The following is a 13,690-nucleotide window of genomic DNA, read 5'->3' on the forward strand; positions in this document are numbered from 1 at the left end:
TTGGGGAAATTTTCTTCCACGATTCTGTTGAAGATCTGGTCCATGCCATTATCTTGGGATTCTTCTCCTTCCTGCATACCTATGATTCGTAAGTCTGGTCTTTTTACAGTGTCACACGATTCCTGCACATTCCATTCTTGTGCTTTCTTAAATTTTTCATAATCTTTGCTTGAGTGGTCTAGTTCGTCCACTTTATCTTCCAGTCTTGAAATTCTGTATTCCATTTCATTCATCCTGTTGTTGAGGCTTTCTCCTGTTGTTTCTAATTGCCTTACTAAGTGTTTCACTTCCTTCTTCATTTCAGCCTGAGTCATCTTCAATATTTTTAGTTCTTTTCTGAATTCATTCAGAAGTTTATCCCTATCTTCCTTCAGTTCTTTGATTTCTTTGTTTGTGTATTCTTTAAATTTACTGAATTCTTTTATCATGTTTTATAATTGTTCTTTTGAGTTCCATGTCCTGTGTTATCTCTAGGGAGTTCTCATTTTACTCTTCTAGAGGACTGTAGGTACTTGGTGGGGACATATTATTTTCATTTTTCATGTTATTTTTTCTCTGTAACTTTGACATGTGAATTTCTTTCATAGTTTCTGATTCTTGTGTGAGACTCCAGCCTTCCTTTGTTGAGTTTAGATCTGCTTCTTTTTATAAACTTTATGTGCCTTTGTGATTTACTTGGGCATTAAAAGCTGGTTGGTCTAGGCTTCAGGTTCTTTCTTTTGATTTTATATTGGAGTGGCCAGATTCCTTTTGTCTTCAGGAGTTCCCACAGAGGCCTAAGTCAGATGAGGATCAGATGCTCTCAGGCTTTCTCCTAAGGTCTGGATCCCTCCAGGAAAGATGTTGTCCTCAGGAATTTAGGGGTTGGACCGGCCTGGGAGCCAGGCCCAGGAAAGATGCTGGTCTCGGGCAGCTGGTGGCATCACCCAGAGATGCAAAAGGAGATGGGGGTGGGAAGAGGCCCCAAGGGCTCCTGGGTACTGCAGGGAGGAACTGGGTTGGTCTAGATGCAAAGGATTAGGAAGCCGAGAGGTCAGCCCTGGTACCCAGGAAAGAGGCTGTGCAGCCCAGGGAAGCAGAGGGAGGTAAGGGTGGGACCAGGTCCAGATGGCTCCTGGGGACCGCGAGAAGGAACTGGGTTGGTCTGGATGCAAAGGATCAGGAAGCAGTGGTGGTTGTGTCTGGGGTGCCAAGACAAGGAATGGGACAGTACCCAGGCTAGGAGAGACAGGCGGGTGAGATGGGAGGGTGAATGGGCTGGGGGAGTCAAGTCGCAGAGGGCATGATGGACTTACCCAGGAGACAGGCAAGAGGGTTATGCCTTTTTCTTTTTTTTTTTTATGTGTATGTGTGTATTGCCTGTGTGTAGGTAAGTGCACCTGTGTCGTGCAATGCCCGCGGAGGACACAAGAAGCTGTTGGATCCCCTGGAACTGGAGTTAAGGACAGTTGTTAGCTGCTATGTGGGTGCTGGGATTCGAACCCAGGTCTTCTGCAAGAACAACTAGTGTTCTTAACTGCTGAGCCATCTCTCCAGCCCCATCCTTCTTTGCTTTTTAAAAGAAAAATGGGGTCTGGAGAAATGGCTCAGTGGTTAAGAGTATTGACTGCTCTTCCAGAGGACCTGGGTTCAGTCTTCAGCACCCAAATGGCAGCTCACAACTATCCAAAACTCCAGTTCTATGGGATCCAACACCCTCTTCAAGGGTACCAGGGACACATGTGGTGCATGAAAATACATGCAGGCAATATATTCACACACAGAAAGTAAATCTTTTTGAAAAAAGAAAAGAAAAAATGACTCCCATATACTGACCCGCTTCCTGTCGCAACAATCCCAATGTATCAAGGATCCGACACGCTTCCAAGGAGCACTGGATCATTGCTTCTTTTTTCTTTCCTGAGTGAATGGCCTCAGCCACCAGCTGTTTCCCAGTTGAATCATCTACAGGTAATCTACATTGGTTGACAGCACAGCAGTAAGCTCCGATTCTCATGAAAACAACTATTATGCTGTGATGACAGTTATGTTTTCTTAGCTGGCTTTTCAATCTCTCACTGAATTCCATTCTATCTTACCAAGGATGGACCTCAAATCATTTCCTTCCACCTCTTATTCATTCCACCCTACCTCCCTAAGTGCTACTAAAGTATCAAGGTCCAAGCTTAGAAAATAGCCCAAAATTAAAATTACTCTTTGGGACTGTTCTCTACAACTATAAATCAACTTGAAATTGGGCACTTTCCAGATATAGACATTAACAAAAAAGAACACATAATCCCAGCACTTGGTAGACAGAAGAGAGTGGACTGTAAGTTCAAGGCCAGCATGAGCTACATAACTAGACCCTGTCTCACAAACCATCTAAAAACTGAAAAAAGAAAAGAACATACCTCACCCTGCAGAGCCAAGTGCTATGTCCCTGTTCATCAAATTCATATTCTAATTCTTCTCCTGTGAGAGAAAGAAAACAATTTCAATAAAATCTGAAAATTGCTAGTTGATACAATAAGGAAAGCGAAAGTTAAAGGCAAGTTTTAATATCACAATGAACACTAACTCTCAATACATTTTGTTTATTCCCAAGGATTATCACCTGAAAATAAATCTAAGATGAGTATGACATGGAGAAGAATAATTTTAGATCAGAATAAACAACTCAGTAGGGCCTGGTGGAAGAGACTTTTAATCCCAACTTCTTGGGAGGCTGAGGCAGGAAAATGTCAAGGTTAAGGTCTACCTGGGCTACAGAGTGAATTCAAGGCCAATTTAATGAAACCTTGTCTCAAAACTCCCCATAAACTTTAAAAAACGAGGGCTGGAGCCAGGTATGGTGGCCCAAGCTCATAATCCCAGCACTCAGGGGCAGGGGTAGGAAGATCATTGCAAATTCAAGGTCAGCTTGAGTTACATTGTAAGTTTGAAGCTAGCCTGGGCTACAGAGTAGGATCCTGTCTCAAAAAAAAAAAAAGTGGGGGAGATGGCTCAGCAGTTAAGAGCACCCACATGGCAGCTAACAACTGTCCATAATTCCAGTTTCAGGGGATCCAACACCTCTGTTGGCCTCCATGGGCATTTTACAACACAGGTCCACTTGCATACATGCAGGCAAAACACTCATATAAATAAAAACACAACAAAACCAAACAAAAAAACCCAGGGCTGGCATATAACTCAGTGGTAGAGTGTTTGTGTAGAAATACACAAGGTTCAAGGTTCAACCTTACTACTACAAGACACAAGCCAAAACAAAATACAAGCCTGGCTGTGTAAGTCTGTAATCCTACCTATTCAGAGACTTAAAGCAGGAGGGCAAGAGGATCGCAGCTTCAAGAGCTGCCTAGGCTTCAGAGTTAGTTCAAGACCCGCCTGGGTAACTTAGTGAGACCTTGTTGTCTCATAAGAGAAAAACAGCAAGTTGAGAGTTATAGGTTAGTTATGATAGAACGTTTGTTCAGTATGCACAATGCCCTGGATTTGATCCCAGCACCATCAAAACTCCCAAACCAATCATCTCTCCATATATAGTTTTGTTTACACAAATTGTATGTATGTGTGTGCATGTCTGTGTGTAAAGTATACGTGTACATGTTCATGCAGATATACATGCATGGGTGTGTTCATGCAGGTGGAGGCCAGCAGTTGTTTTTCCTTAGTCATTCTCCACCACCCTATTTTTTGAGACAGAGTCTCTTACCAAACCTGAGCCCATCGATTCGGCTAGGCTGGCTGGCCAGCCAATAAGCTCCAGGAATCTACCTGTCTCTGCCTCCTCAGCATAGACATGCATATTACCACATTCAGCTTTTTTGTGAGTGCTGGGGGTCAAAACTTAAGTCTTTCATGTTTGCACAAGCAGGCACTTTACAAATCGAGCCATCTCTCCAGCTCCAATTTTCACACTTTCTTTGAGTTGTAGATTTTCATTGCTTTTTAGGCACAGTTAGCTTTTAGAGGCATAAAACACATTTTGTTGTTTGAGACAGGGTTTCATGTTGTTCAGATTGGCCTTGAACTCACTGTGTAGATGAGCATGACCTTGAACTTCTGATCTTTCTGCCTCTACTTTCCAAATGTTAGATCACAGGTGTCCATCACCATGCCTGGCTAGAAGCATAAATATTAAGTGTAGAAAGCAACTAGTTCATATCCATTTTCATTTATATGTATGTACAAACACATACAGACACACAAGATTTTTCCTTAGTGGGATTCAACCAATTACAGATTGAAAATATTCAAAGGAGAAAAAAAAATTGTTCTGAATATATACGTTTTCCCTAAACAATACAGTATAATGACCATTTACACTATATTAGGTATTGTAAATAATCTAGGGGATATTTAAAGTATATAGGACACAGCTGGGCTTGGTGGCACATGCCTTTAATCCCAGCACTAGGGAGGCAGAAGCAGGTGGATTCTGCAAGATCAAGGCCAGTCGGGTCTACATAGTAAGTTCCAGGCCAGCTAAGGCTAACAGGGAGACCCTGTCTCAAAAAGACCAAAAAAAAAAAAAAAAAAATATATAGGACATTATATGTAGCTTATATCCAAATACTGTGATACTTGATATAAGGCACTTGAGCATTCTCAGATCTTGGTATCCTAAAGGAAGTATCCCGAAACCAATCCCCTAAAAAGTCCATGAATAACTATGCATGTGTAAATACATACATATACATGCATATACACATAAACATGCATAGATGTTCTCTTAAAGTACCTCTACTGAAACACTCTTCTGGGGGAACATTTTTTATGATATTGTACTGGATAGCTTTGGTGTCACCTTGACATACCTGGGTTGAGGGAGCCTCAATTGGGGAATTTCCTTCATTGGACTGGCCTGTAGCCATGTCCATGTGGCACCTGCTTGATGAGTGATGGGGGAGGGCCCAGCCCACCGTGGGTGGTGCCATCCCTGGGCAGGTGGACCTGTGTTGCATAAGAAAGCAGGCTGAGCAGGGGCCAGGGGAGCAAGCCAGTAAGCAGTGATTCCCCATGGCCTGTGCTCCAGATCCTCCCTCCAGGTTCCTGTCCTGAGTTCCTACCTTGGGCTCTTGGATGAACTGTGACCTGGGAGATGTAAGACAAATAAACCTTTTCCTCTCCTAGTTGGTAGTGGTCAGAGTATTTTGTCATAGCAATGAAGAACAAACTAGGACACATACGAAGGTGAAATCTACCCAAGAATCATAAACAAGGGGCTGTAGGGGATAGCTCAGTTGGAAAAATGTCTACCGTGTAAGCACAAGTACCTGAGCTGGATCCCCAGAAACCATGTAAAAGTGCCTGGGAGCATGGTGGCACATGCTTGCAATTCCAGCACTGGGGAGGTAGAGACAGGAGGATCCCTGAGGCTCTCTAGACACTCCTTATTGGTAAGATCCAGGCCAATGAGAAACCCTGTCTCAAAAAAGGTAGATGGTATTCCTGAGGATGACACCCAAGATCGTTTTGGAGCCTCCACATACATGAGCACATACATGCATACACGTACATACATCTGCACACACACATACACACACTAAAAAATAATAATTATAAAAGATCAGGTAAATTAGGAACAAAAAATACTGAGACTTTGTTTCATTTTCCTACCACCAAAGTCCAAGAACTTTTGAGAGGAATGGGATGAGTCAGAAGAAAAGTGTTTCTTTTACTTTAAGATGAAAAGACATACAAGCAAGAGTCTTACTATCTTCAAAATAAACCTCAGACTGGAGGTATAGCTCAGTGACAGAGCACTTCCTTAGCACAAATCCTGGGTTTGACCTCAGCACACTACAAAAAGTAGAAATAAAGCCAAAGGAACTGATCACAGGGTAAGAACTAAACAAGCAGAACAAGATAAACTCTAGCATTTAGAAGTTTGAAGCTAGACTTAAAGCTTATGAAACAATACCTGCCGTAAGTACATTTCACTGTCAGCTCAGAAACTTAGTTACATACCTTCTCGGTCGAAGAAACCTAGCAGAGCCTTTTTTGGATCCTTTATATAAAAGGCTTCCCGATCCTGCTGAAACTCTAAGGCAACAGGGTTCTCTTCAGCTTCATCCTCTACAGCGTCTTCTCCTGCAGGGCACAAAAAGGAATGGATACAAGAGGAGGATGGACATGACATCCATTGGAATGACATCTGTTATCCTTCTAGGTTAAGGAGAGATGTAATTATATAAGCTGGGCATAGTGGAATCTCAGCATTCAGGAGGCTGAGGCAGGAGAATCATAAGTACCAGGACAGCCTGGACTACACAGACAGACACTGTTTCAAGGAAAATAATTATAAACTTATATTTCTCTATATATTTGCATACATACACACACACACACACACACACACACACACAATCTTCTCAATAGATGCAGAAAACACCATTGACAAAACGCAGCATCCTTTATGATAAAAGACCAGAAGAGGCTAGGAGCAGAAGGACCTTATCAGTGCTCCACCACACCCAGCTTATTTGCTTATAATTTTAAGTGATGAAAAGAAAGCTATTTGGGGACATGGAATGAAATAATCACAAAATCACCACTATGGGGGCTGGAGAGATGGCTCAGCAGTTAAGAACACTGGTTGTTCTTGCCTTGTTTGAATCCCAGCACCCACATGGCAGCTAACAACTGTCTGTAACTCCAGTTCCAGGGGATCGGACAGCCTCTTCTGACCTCCACAGGTATTGCACAACACAGGAGCACTTACCTGCATGCAGGCAATACACGAATACACACAAAATAAAAACAATAAATTAAAAAAAAATTTTTTTAAATCACCACTATGAACATCAAGTTTTTCAAATTATGTAACAAGACAAAGCTTGTTTCCATGGCACTTTTCCTCCTCCATCACATTATTTTAAAGGCAAAATGTACCAACCCCACTTTGAAAACAACAGTGCTCTTCAGTTATCATTCTCTTTCCCTCCTACTCAGGTCTGACTCATCAATTCCAATGCAATTCTCAAATCTGCCAAACGGACTGGCAAATCCACCACTCCCTTAAAACCATGAGTCTCTGCTCTGAACACTAACCTAACATGCAGCTTTATTAGGGACACTTTTTCATTCCTTCAAGTTCCAGCTTAAAATCCTTGTTCATAAATTTATCAAGTGGGCCAAAGGGATGGCTCTGTGTGTAAAGGTGCTTGCTGCCAAGCTTGACAACTTGAGTTCAATCCCTGAGATCCACATGGTAAAAGGAGAGAAAAGACTCCTGAAAGTTGTCCTCTGACCCCCACTTGTACACCAAGGCATGGCATGCAGGTACACACACACACACACACAAATTCAAATTAAAATGTAATTAAATAAAAAATAAATTTATAGTTTCCCAAAGATCTAAGTTTGTACTATCAACAGAAATATCAAAATTATATGTATAATCTTGAATTTTCTATTAGTTACATTAAAAAGGTAGAGAGATGAAGTAACTGTCATTTCAACATATAATCAATACAAGAAATATGATACAGATATTTTAGTCCTTTTTTTCACACTGTTTTTGAAATCCTGTCTGTAGTTTGTACTTAGAGGACATGTCAATTTGGTCTAGCCACATTGGAAGTACTCAATAACCACATGTAGATAACCACTAACATATTGGGTACCACAGGTCTAAGTTCTCAATGACTGCTTCCTTCTCTGATAGCTAACTCTAGAATACTACTGTTCCCAGATTATTCTTGGCACTTTGAATCAGTAATTGTATATTTATCCTGTCTTCTCACCTTTACATTAAGGCCAACTTTATTTTATTTTATATATTTTGAGACAGGGTCTCCTGTAGCCCCAGCTGGCCTGGAACTCAGGCTGACCAGGCTGACCTTGATCTCATAGAGATCCACCTGCCCCTGCCTCTTGTGTGCTGGGATTAAAGGTGTGCACCACCACACCTGGCTCCAAATCCTTTAATTACATTTTTTTAATTATTATTATTATTATTTGTGTGTGTGTGTTGTGTGTGTGTCTGTCTGTCTGTCTGTCTGTCTGTCTGTCTTGTCTGTCTGTGGGTCTGAAGACAACTTACAGGAGTTCTTTCTCTTCTTCCATCACATGAGACCAGGAATCAAACTCAGGCTGTCACCCTTGAAGGGCAGGTGTCTTTATCAGCTGACTCATCTCACTAGCCCCAACTTCTATCCAACTTCTACTTTACTTTTTAAAAACATTATTTATTTTTATTTTGTGTGTAGGTCTGTGCACACACAGGTGCCACAGTACAGGAAGAGGTCAGAGGACAACTTTCGAGAGTCAGTTCCCTCCTTCCACCATGTGGGTCCTATGGATCAAATTCAGGTCATCAGTCTCAGCAGCAAGCACTTTCACTCAATGAACCACCTTGCCAGTCCCAACTTCTTTTTATAGACCTATATCCTGAACATCCATCCTCCAAAACGTCTGGTGTTTGTGAAAAAATTTAGTTCATGCCTTTAGCTAGGAGACCAGCTTCCTTCACCATTCAGGCTATTTTCATAAAGTACAAAAAAATTCAAAAGTATATTCCTATGTTGAGTAACATTCCATTTCATTTGATTGAACTGTAAGCCATCTGTGAAAATTATTTAGCACTCAGAACAAAATAATATATTTTTAAATGATGAAAATAATAACTGATTATATGGTAGAGAAGACTTTTGAACAAGAAATTGCACTAAAAATATATTTAAATATATCTATAGTACCCATAATTCAATTTCAAAGATTTTTTTTTTAAATGTGTATGAGTGCTTGCCTGCATGTGTATATGTGCATCACTTGCATGCCTGGTGCCCATGAAGGCCAGAAGGAGCCAATACCCTGGAATTGGAGTTACAGAAAATTGTGAGCCACCATGTGGGGTGCTGGGAACTGAACCTGGGTCCTCTGCAAGAGCAGCAAGTGCTCTTAACTACTGAGTCATTTCTCCAGCCCCTCAATTTTTTTTTATATCTGTAAAGTTAATGGCCCCCTCTGGGCTTTGGTTACCTAATCTGCAAATTTTGTTTATCCTATACCTATTTCAAAGAGTCATGAGATGCTGTGTGATAAAAAAACATTTAAGGGTGCCACTAGCAATGAATACAAAAAACATTAACCTTTGCTAGCAATTTTCTTACCCATTCCCCAGGTGCAACCCATGTCATCATCTTGATCACTAATATTCCTTGTCCCTTCAGTGGTATCCATTTCTTCTTCATCTGAGTCGTCACCTAACATCTTCTTCTCCAATAGCATCTGTTGCTGCTTACGCAGTTCCTTCAGCTGAGTTACTGTTAACTCAGATTCTGCCTCTCGGTCTTCCTCTGGTCCCTAATGAATCAAGAAAAAAAAAAAGAGTTCAGGAACGCGGAAATCACTTTCAGAGATACAGCAGTGTATAGGAAGTGTCTATCTGGATACGAGGGTGCAGAATGAGGCTTCTGCTTTTGTCACTGTTGACTAGGGCAATCTTCTCGACTAAAGCTTAAACTAACTCAAGAGTCCCAGCACCGCACGAGGAAGTCACAAGATTTCCATTTTAGACTGTTCCACTTACCTGAAGGATGAAGAGCCGGGTACTGCCTCCAAAGCGAAACACGTGCCCGACGTGGACTCGACAGTAGGTGCGGGGTGGGATGCGCGTTTTGTTGAGGAAAGTGCCATGGGTACTTCCCAGATCATATAGAAAGAAGCCCTGCGCGTGAGAGTCGCCTGCTCCGTCCGGGTCGGACCCCCTGTGCTGCAGCACTGCATGGTACCGAGACACCGAAGGGTGCTCCAGGCAGACGTCACAGCTAGCCAGTCTCCCGAAGAGGCAGCAGCTCATGCCTTGCAAGCTGCGGGTGCCAAGAATAGTGCCACCCTTCAAGGTTTCGAGGCTGTAGGGGGCCGTGGCAGGGCTGCCCCATGACGGCTCTTGGTACGGGCGAGTCCGGGCCGGGCCTCCCGGAGAAACAGCTACCCGTGGGGGGCGGGGCTGTTCCTGTGGACTTGTCTCCCGGCCGTCTGACTGAGGCGGCGGGACGTCGGGCTGCCCACTATCGGAGTCTGGCAGCGCCGTCGGACAGTCCTTCTTCCCTTCCTCGGGGCTCGGGGGACTCGGGGCCGGAGCCTTACCCCGCACTACCGGGAGCACCGGCAAGACCGGCTTTTTAAACTCGCCACTGAGTTCTAGAGACGCCGGCTGCTCTGGCGGAGAGGGCGGTTCAGCCATCCTCGGCTTGGTGCAGGCTCGAAATGTGTCCCTCGGAAACCGCACACCCTTGCTCTCCACGTTCCTGCCTAAGTCTCACTCTTCCCAGCCCCCAGCGGCTTCTCTCCGGGGCCGTGGTGGGAACAATTTCAAGGCCCAGAGAGTTGCAAAGCGATATGTAACACTGGTAGTCATGGTGTTTAAAAAAAAAAAAAAAAAAAAAAAAAAAAAAGCTGTCATGGTGCTGCGCAGAATGGGGATATCTTTAAATGTTGCAATTGGATTGCAGGGACTTCCTGTGACGAAGTACGATTAAGAAGAAGCGCTTCCGGCCTCCATGGCCCATTAATCAATAAATCAGCTTTTCTAGGCTTGACCCGGTCCTCGTCTCAGGCGTCTCAGAGGCAGACATCAGCCCCGACGGCTCCTGGAACACGGCGGTGAGTAGTTCTCCCAAATTGTGGGGTTCAGGTCCAGAGCTGCCCTGGAAACAGACTTCCTAGATTCTGTGATTGGTGCCCAAGCCTGCTGATGGTGACCAAGGACCCCCCGACCCTGCACCTCCCGAACTTAGGTTCGGTACTCCTCTTACTCCTGTCGGTGAAGTTAGGGGAGAGGGCAGTTTCTTGTTAGTTCGTTCATTCATTTATTCTTAGAACGAATTATTGAGGCAGCATAGTTTAGTGATTAAGAGCCTAGGTTCTAAAACCTGTTTTCTTTCACCCTTTGTATTCGTGACACTGGGCAAGACACCAGGCCACAGTTTCTACAACCGAAAAATGGAAATAATAACAGCATTTTTTTAAGGATTGTAGAAAAATTGAACTAAGCAATAAAAGTCAGAACTGACATATAGTGAGTCCTTCATAAATGCCCAGACGCTACCACAATATGGCCATTAACAGATGGGAGAATAGAATTAAGTACTCATTCAACTAAAATTAAAAGTCTAGAGATAAATGCTAAGTGATGTGAAAATACGAAGAAGGGGTATATATTAGGAAAACGGTAGAGAGTGTAATTTCTGCTATCCTTAACAAATTCAAGTCTGATAAGGATGTGACAGAACATTCCTGGCAGAAATCACAACTGAACTGGGCAACTGTGAGTGCCTGATAGTCTCAAGAAAATGAGTACTGGGGCTAGAAAGATGGCTCGGAGGTTAAGATTGTTTGCTGCTTTTCCAGAGGACCCAGGTTGTATTCCCAGCACCCACACAGAGGTGGCTCACTGCCACCTGTAACTCCATCTGGGTGGTGTGTCTGACACCCTCTTCTGGCCTTTTCAAGCACCCACACATATATGGATGCAGACACACATAGATACACATTAAAAAAAAAAAAATCCTGGTCAATCCCTGCAGCCGCCCCCGGCCGCCCTCAGCCAGCAGCTCTGCGCCACCTCCCGCCACTGCCAACGTGAGCGGCTGGGCAGTCCTCTGGCTCCGGCTGCTGCGCGGCGACACCTGGGCACTGTGAGAACATTTCCACTGCTGCTTCGAGGAGACAAGATTCAGAGCTCCTGGAGAGTTCTGCCTTTGTGAGAAGCTAGAAATCTGCTTCTTTAATACCATCTCTAAGTTTTCCATAGGCACACCAAGAAACCATGAACAACTTTAATAAGGAAGAGTCTGACTGCCACATCCTCGATGAAGGCTTTACTGCCAAGGACATCCTAGACCAAAAAATTAATGAAGTTTCTTCTGATGATGGTAAGGGTGCTTTCTATGTCACAGACCTCAGAGACATTCTAAAGAAACATCTGAGGTGGTTAAAAGCTCTTTCCTATGTAACCCCCTTTTATGATGTCAAATGTAGTGACAGCAGAGCCATAGTGAACACCCTAGCTGCCATAGGGACAGGATTCCACTGTACCAGCAAGACTGAAATCCAGTTGGTACAGAGCCTCGGTGTCCCTCCAGAGAGGATTATCTATGCAAATTCTAGTAAACAAGTGTCTCAAATTAAGTATGCTGTCAGTAATGGAGTCCAGATGATGACTTTTGATAGTGAAGTTGAGTTGATGAAAGTCGCCAAAGCACATCCAAAAGCAAAGTTGGTTTTGTGGATTGCCACTGATGCTTCCAAAGCAGTTTGTTGCCTCAGTGTTAAATTTGGTGCCACAGTCAAAACCAGCAAACTTCTTTTGGAATGGGCAAAACAGCTAAATATTGATGTCATTGGGGTCAGCTTCCACGCGGGGAGTGGCTGTACTGTTCTGGAGACCTTTGTGCAAGCAGTATCAGATGCCTCCTGTGTCTTTGACATGGGAGCTGAAGTTGGTTTCAGCATGTATCTGCTTGATATTGGTGGTGGCTTTCCTGGATCTGAGGATACGAAGCTTAAATTTGAAGAGATCACCAGTGTGATCAACCCAGCGCTGGACAAGTATTTTCCATCAGACTGTGGAATGAGAATCATAGCTGAGCCAGGCACATACTATGTTGCATAAGCTTTCACACTTGCAGTCAATATCATTGCCAAAAAACTCGTATTGAAGGAGCAGACTGGTTCTGATGATGAAGATGAGTTGAATGAACAAACTTTTATGTATTATGTGAATGACAGAGTATATAGATCATTTAATTGCATCCTTTTCAATCATGCACATGTAAAGCCCCTGCTACAGAAGAGACTTAAACCAGATGAGAAGTATTAGTCATCCAGCATATGGGGACCAATGTGTGATGACCTAGATTGGATCACTGAGCACTGTGACTAACCTGACTGAAATGCACTTGGGTATAGGCTGCTCTTTGAAAACATGGGTGCATACACAGTTGCTGCTGCTTCTACTTCAATGGATTCCAGAGGCCCACTATCTATTATGTGATGTCACGATCAGTGTGGCAACTCATGAAGCATATCCAGAACCATGACTTCCTGCTGGAAATAGAGGAGCAGGACATCAGCACTGTGCCCATGTCTTGTGCTCAGGAGAGCAGGCTGGACCATCACCCAGCAGCCTGTGCTTCTACTAGTATCAATGTGTAGATACCATTCTTGTAGCAGTTACCTGCAAGTGTAGCTTGAATTAAGGGATCTGGGGGGACCATTTAACTTAATTACTGCTAGTTTTGAAATGTCTTTGTAAGAATAGGGTTGGCACAGATGCAGCAATGTGGAAGGCTAGGAGTTGGGGGTCACACCTGTTTTCCTATGGAAACTTTGAATATTTGTTTTATATGGATTTTTATTCACTTTTCAGACATGATAACTAATGTGTGCCCCTCAGCTGCCAAGCAAGCATTTGTAGCTTGTACAAAGGCAGAATGGACCAAAAGCTTAGTGTTGCGACCCATTTAAAAAATAAACTATCTTGAAATAATTAGGCATTGGGAAATGTTTGCAACATTGCCCTTTCAAAAATTAAAAAATAAATAAATAAATAAGCCGAGCATGGTGGCGCACGCCTTTAATCCCAGCACTCAGGAGGCAGAGGCAGGCAGATCTCTGTGAGTTCAAGGCCAGCCTGGTCTACATAGTGAGTTCCAGGACAGCTGGGGCTACAGGGAGACCCTGTCTCAAAAAGACC

At 43.4% G+C, this 13,690-nt stretch overlaps 2 protein-coding genes and 1 pseudogene across 4 annotated transcripts in view; 2 read left to right on the top strand and 1 right to left on the bottom strand.

The window, feature by feature from the left end:
* Window positions 1-10,218, bottom strand: part of Slc4a1ap (solute carrier family 4 member 1 adaptor protein) — a 35,604-nt gene extending 25,386 nt beyond the window's left edge. The window contains exons 1-5 of one of the 2 annotated variants that reach the window (XM_008838863.3): window positions 9,521-10,218; window positions 9,102-9,294; window positions 5,956-6,078; window positions 2,394-2,454; window positions 1,816-1,955 (exon numbers count right to left, since the gene is read on the bottom strand). In XM_008838863.3, the coding sequence (XP_008837085.1) occupies window positions 1,816-1,955; window positions 2,394-2,454; window positions 5,956-6,078; window positions 9,102-9,294; window positions 9,521-10,177 (1,174 nt within the window). In that variant the 5' untranslated portion in view covers window positions 10,178-10,218. The remainder of the gene's footprint in view (window positions 1-1,815; window positions 1,956-2,393; window positions 2,455-5,955; window positions 6,079-9,101; window positions 9,295-9,520) is intronic. The other variant, XM_008838864.3, reaches the window with a different exon arrangement.
* A 252-nt stretch (window positions 10,219-10,470) lies between these two features.
* Window positions 10,471-13,690, top strand: part of Supt7l (SPT7 like, STAGA complex gamma subunit) — a 15,161-nt gene continuing 11,941 nt past the window's right edge. Inside the window, exon 1 of one of the 2 annotated variants that reach the window (XM_008838866.3) lies at window positions 10,471-10,596. The gene's annotated coding sequence lies outside the window, so the exon portion shown is untranslated. Of the gene's footprint in view, window positions 10,597-11,747; window positions 11,868-13,690 lie in introns of those variants that run through there. The other variant, XM_008838867.3, reaches the window with a different exon arrangement.
* LOC103738746 lies at window positions 11,753-13,574 on the top strand (annotated as a pseudogene).

Source organism: Nannospalax galili, unplaced genomic scaffold, assembly GCF_000622305.1.
Source record: "Nannospalax galili isolate Female #2095 unplaced genomic scaffold, S.galili_v1.0 scaffold3499, whole genome shotgun sequence".
NCBI lineage: Eukaryota > Metazoa > Chordata > Mammalia > Rodentia > Spalacidae > Nannospalax > Nannospalax galili.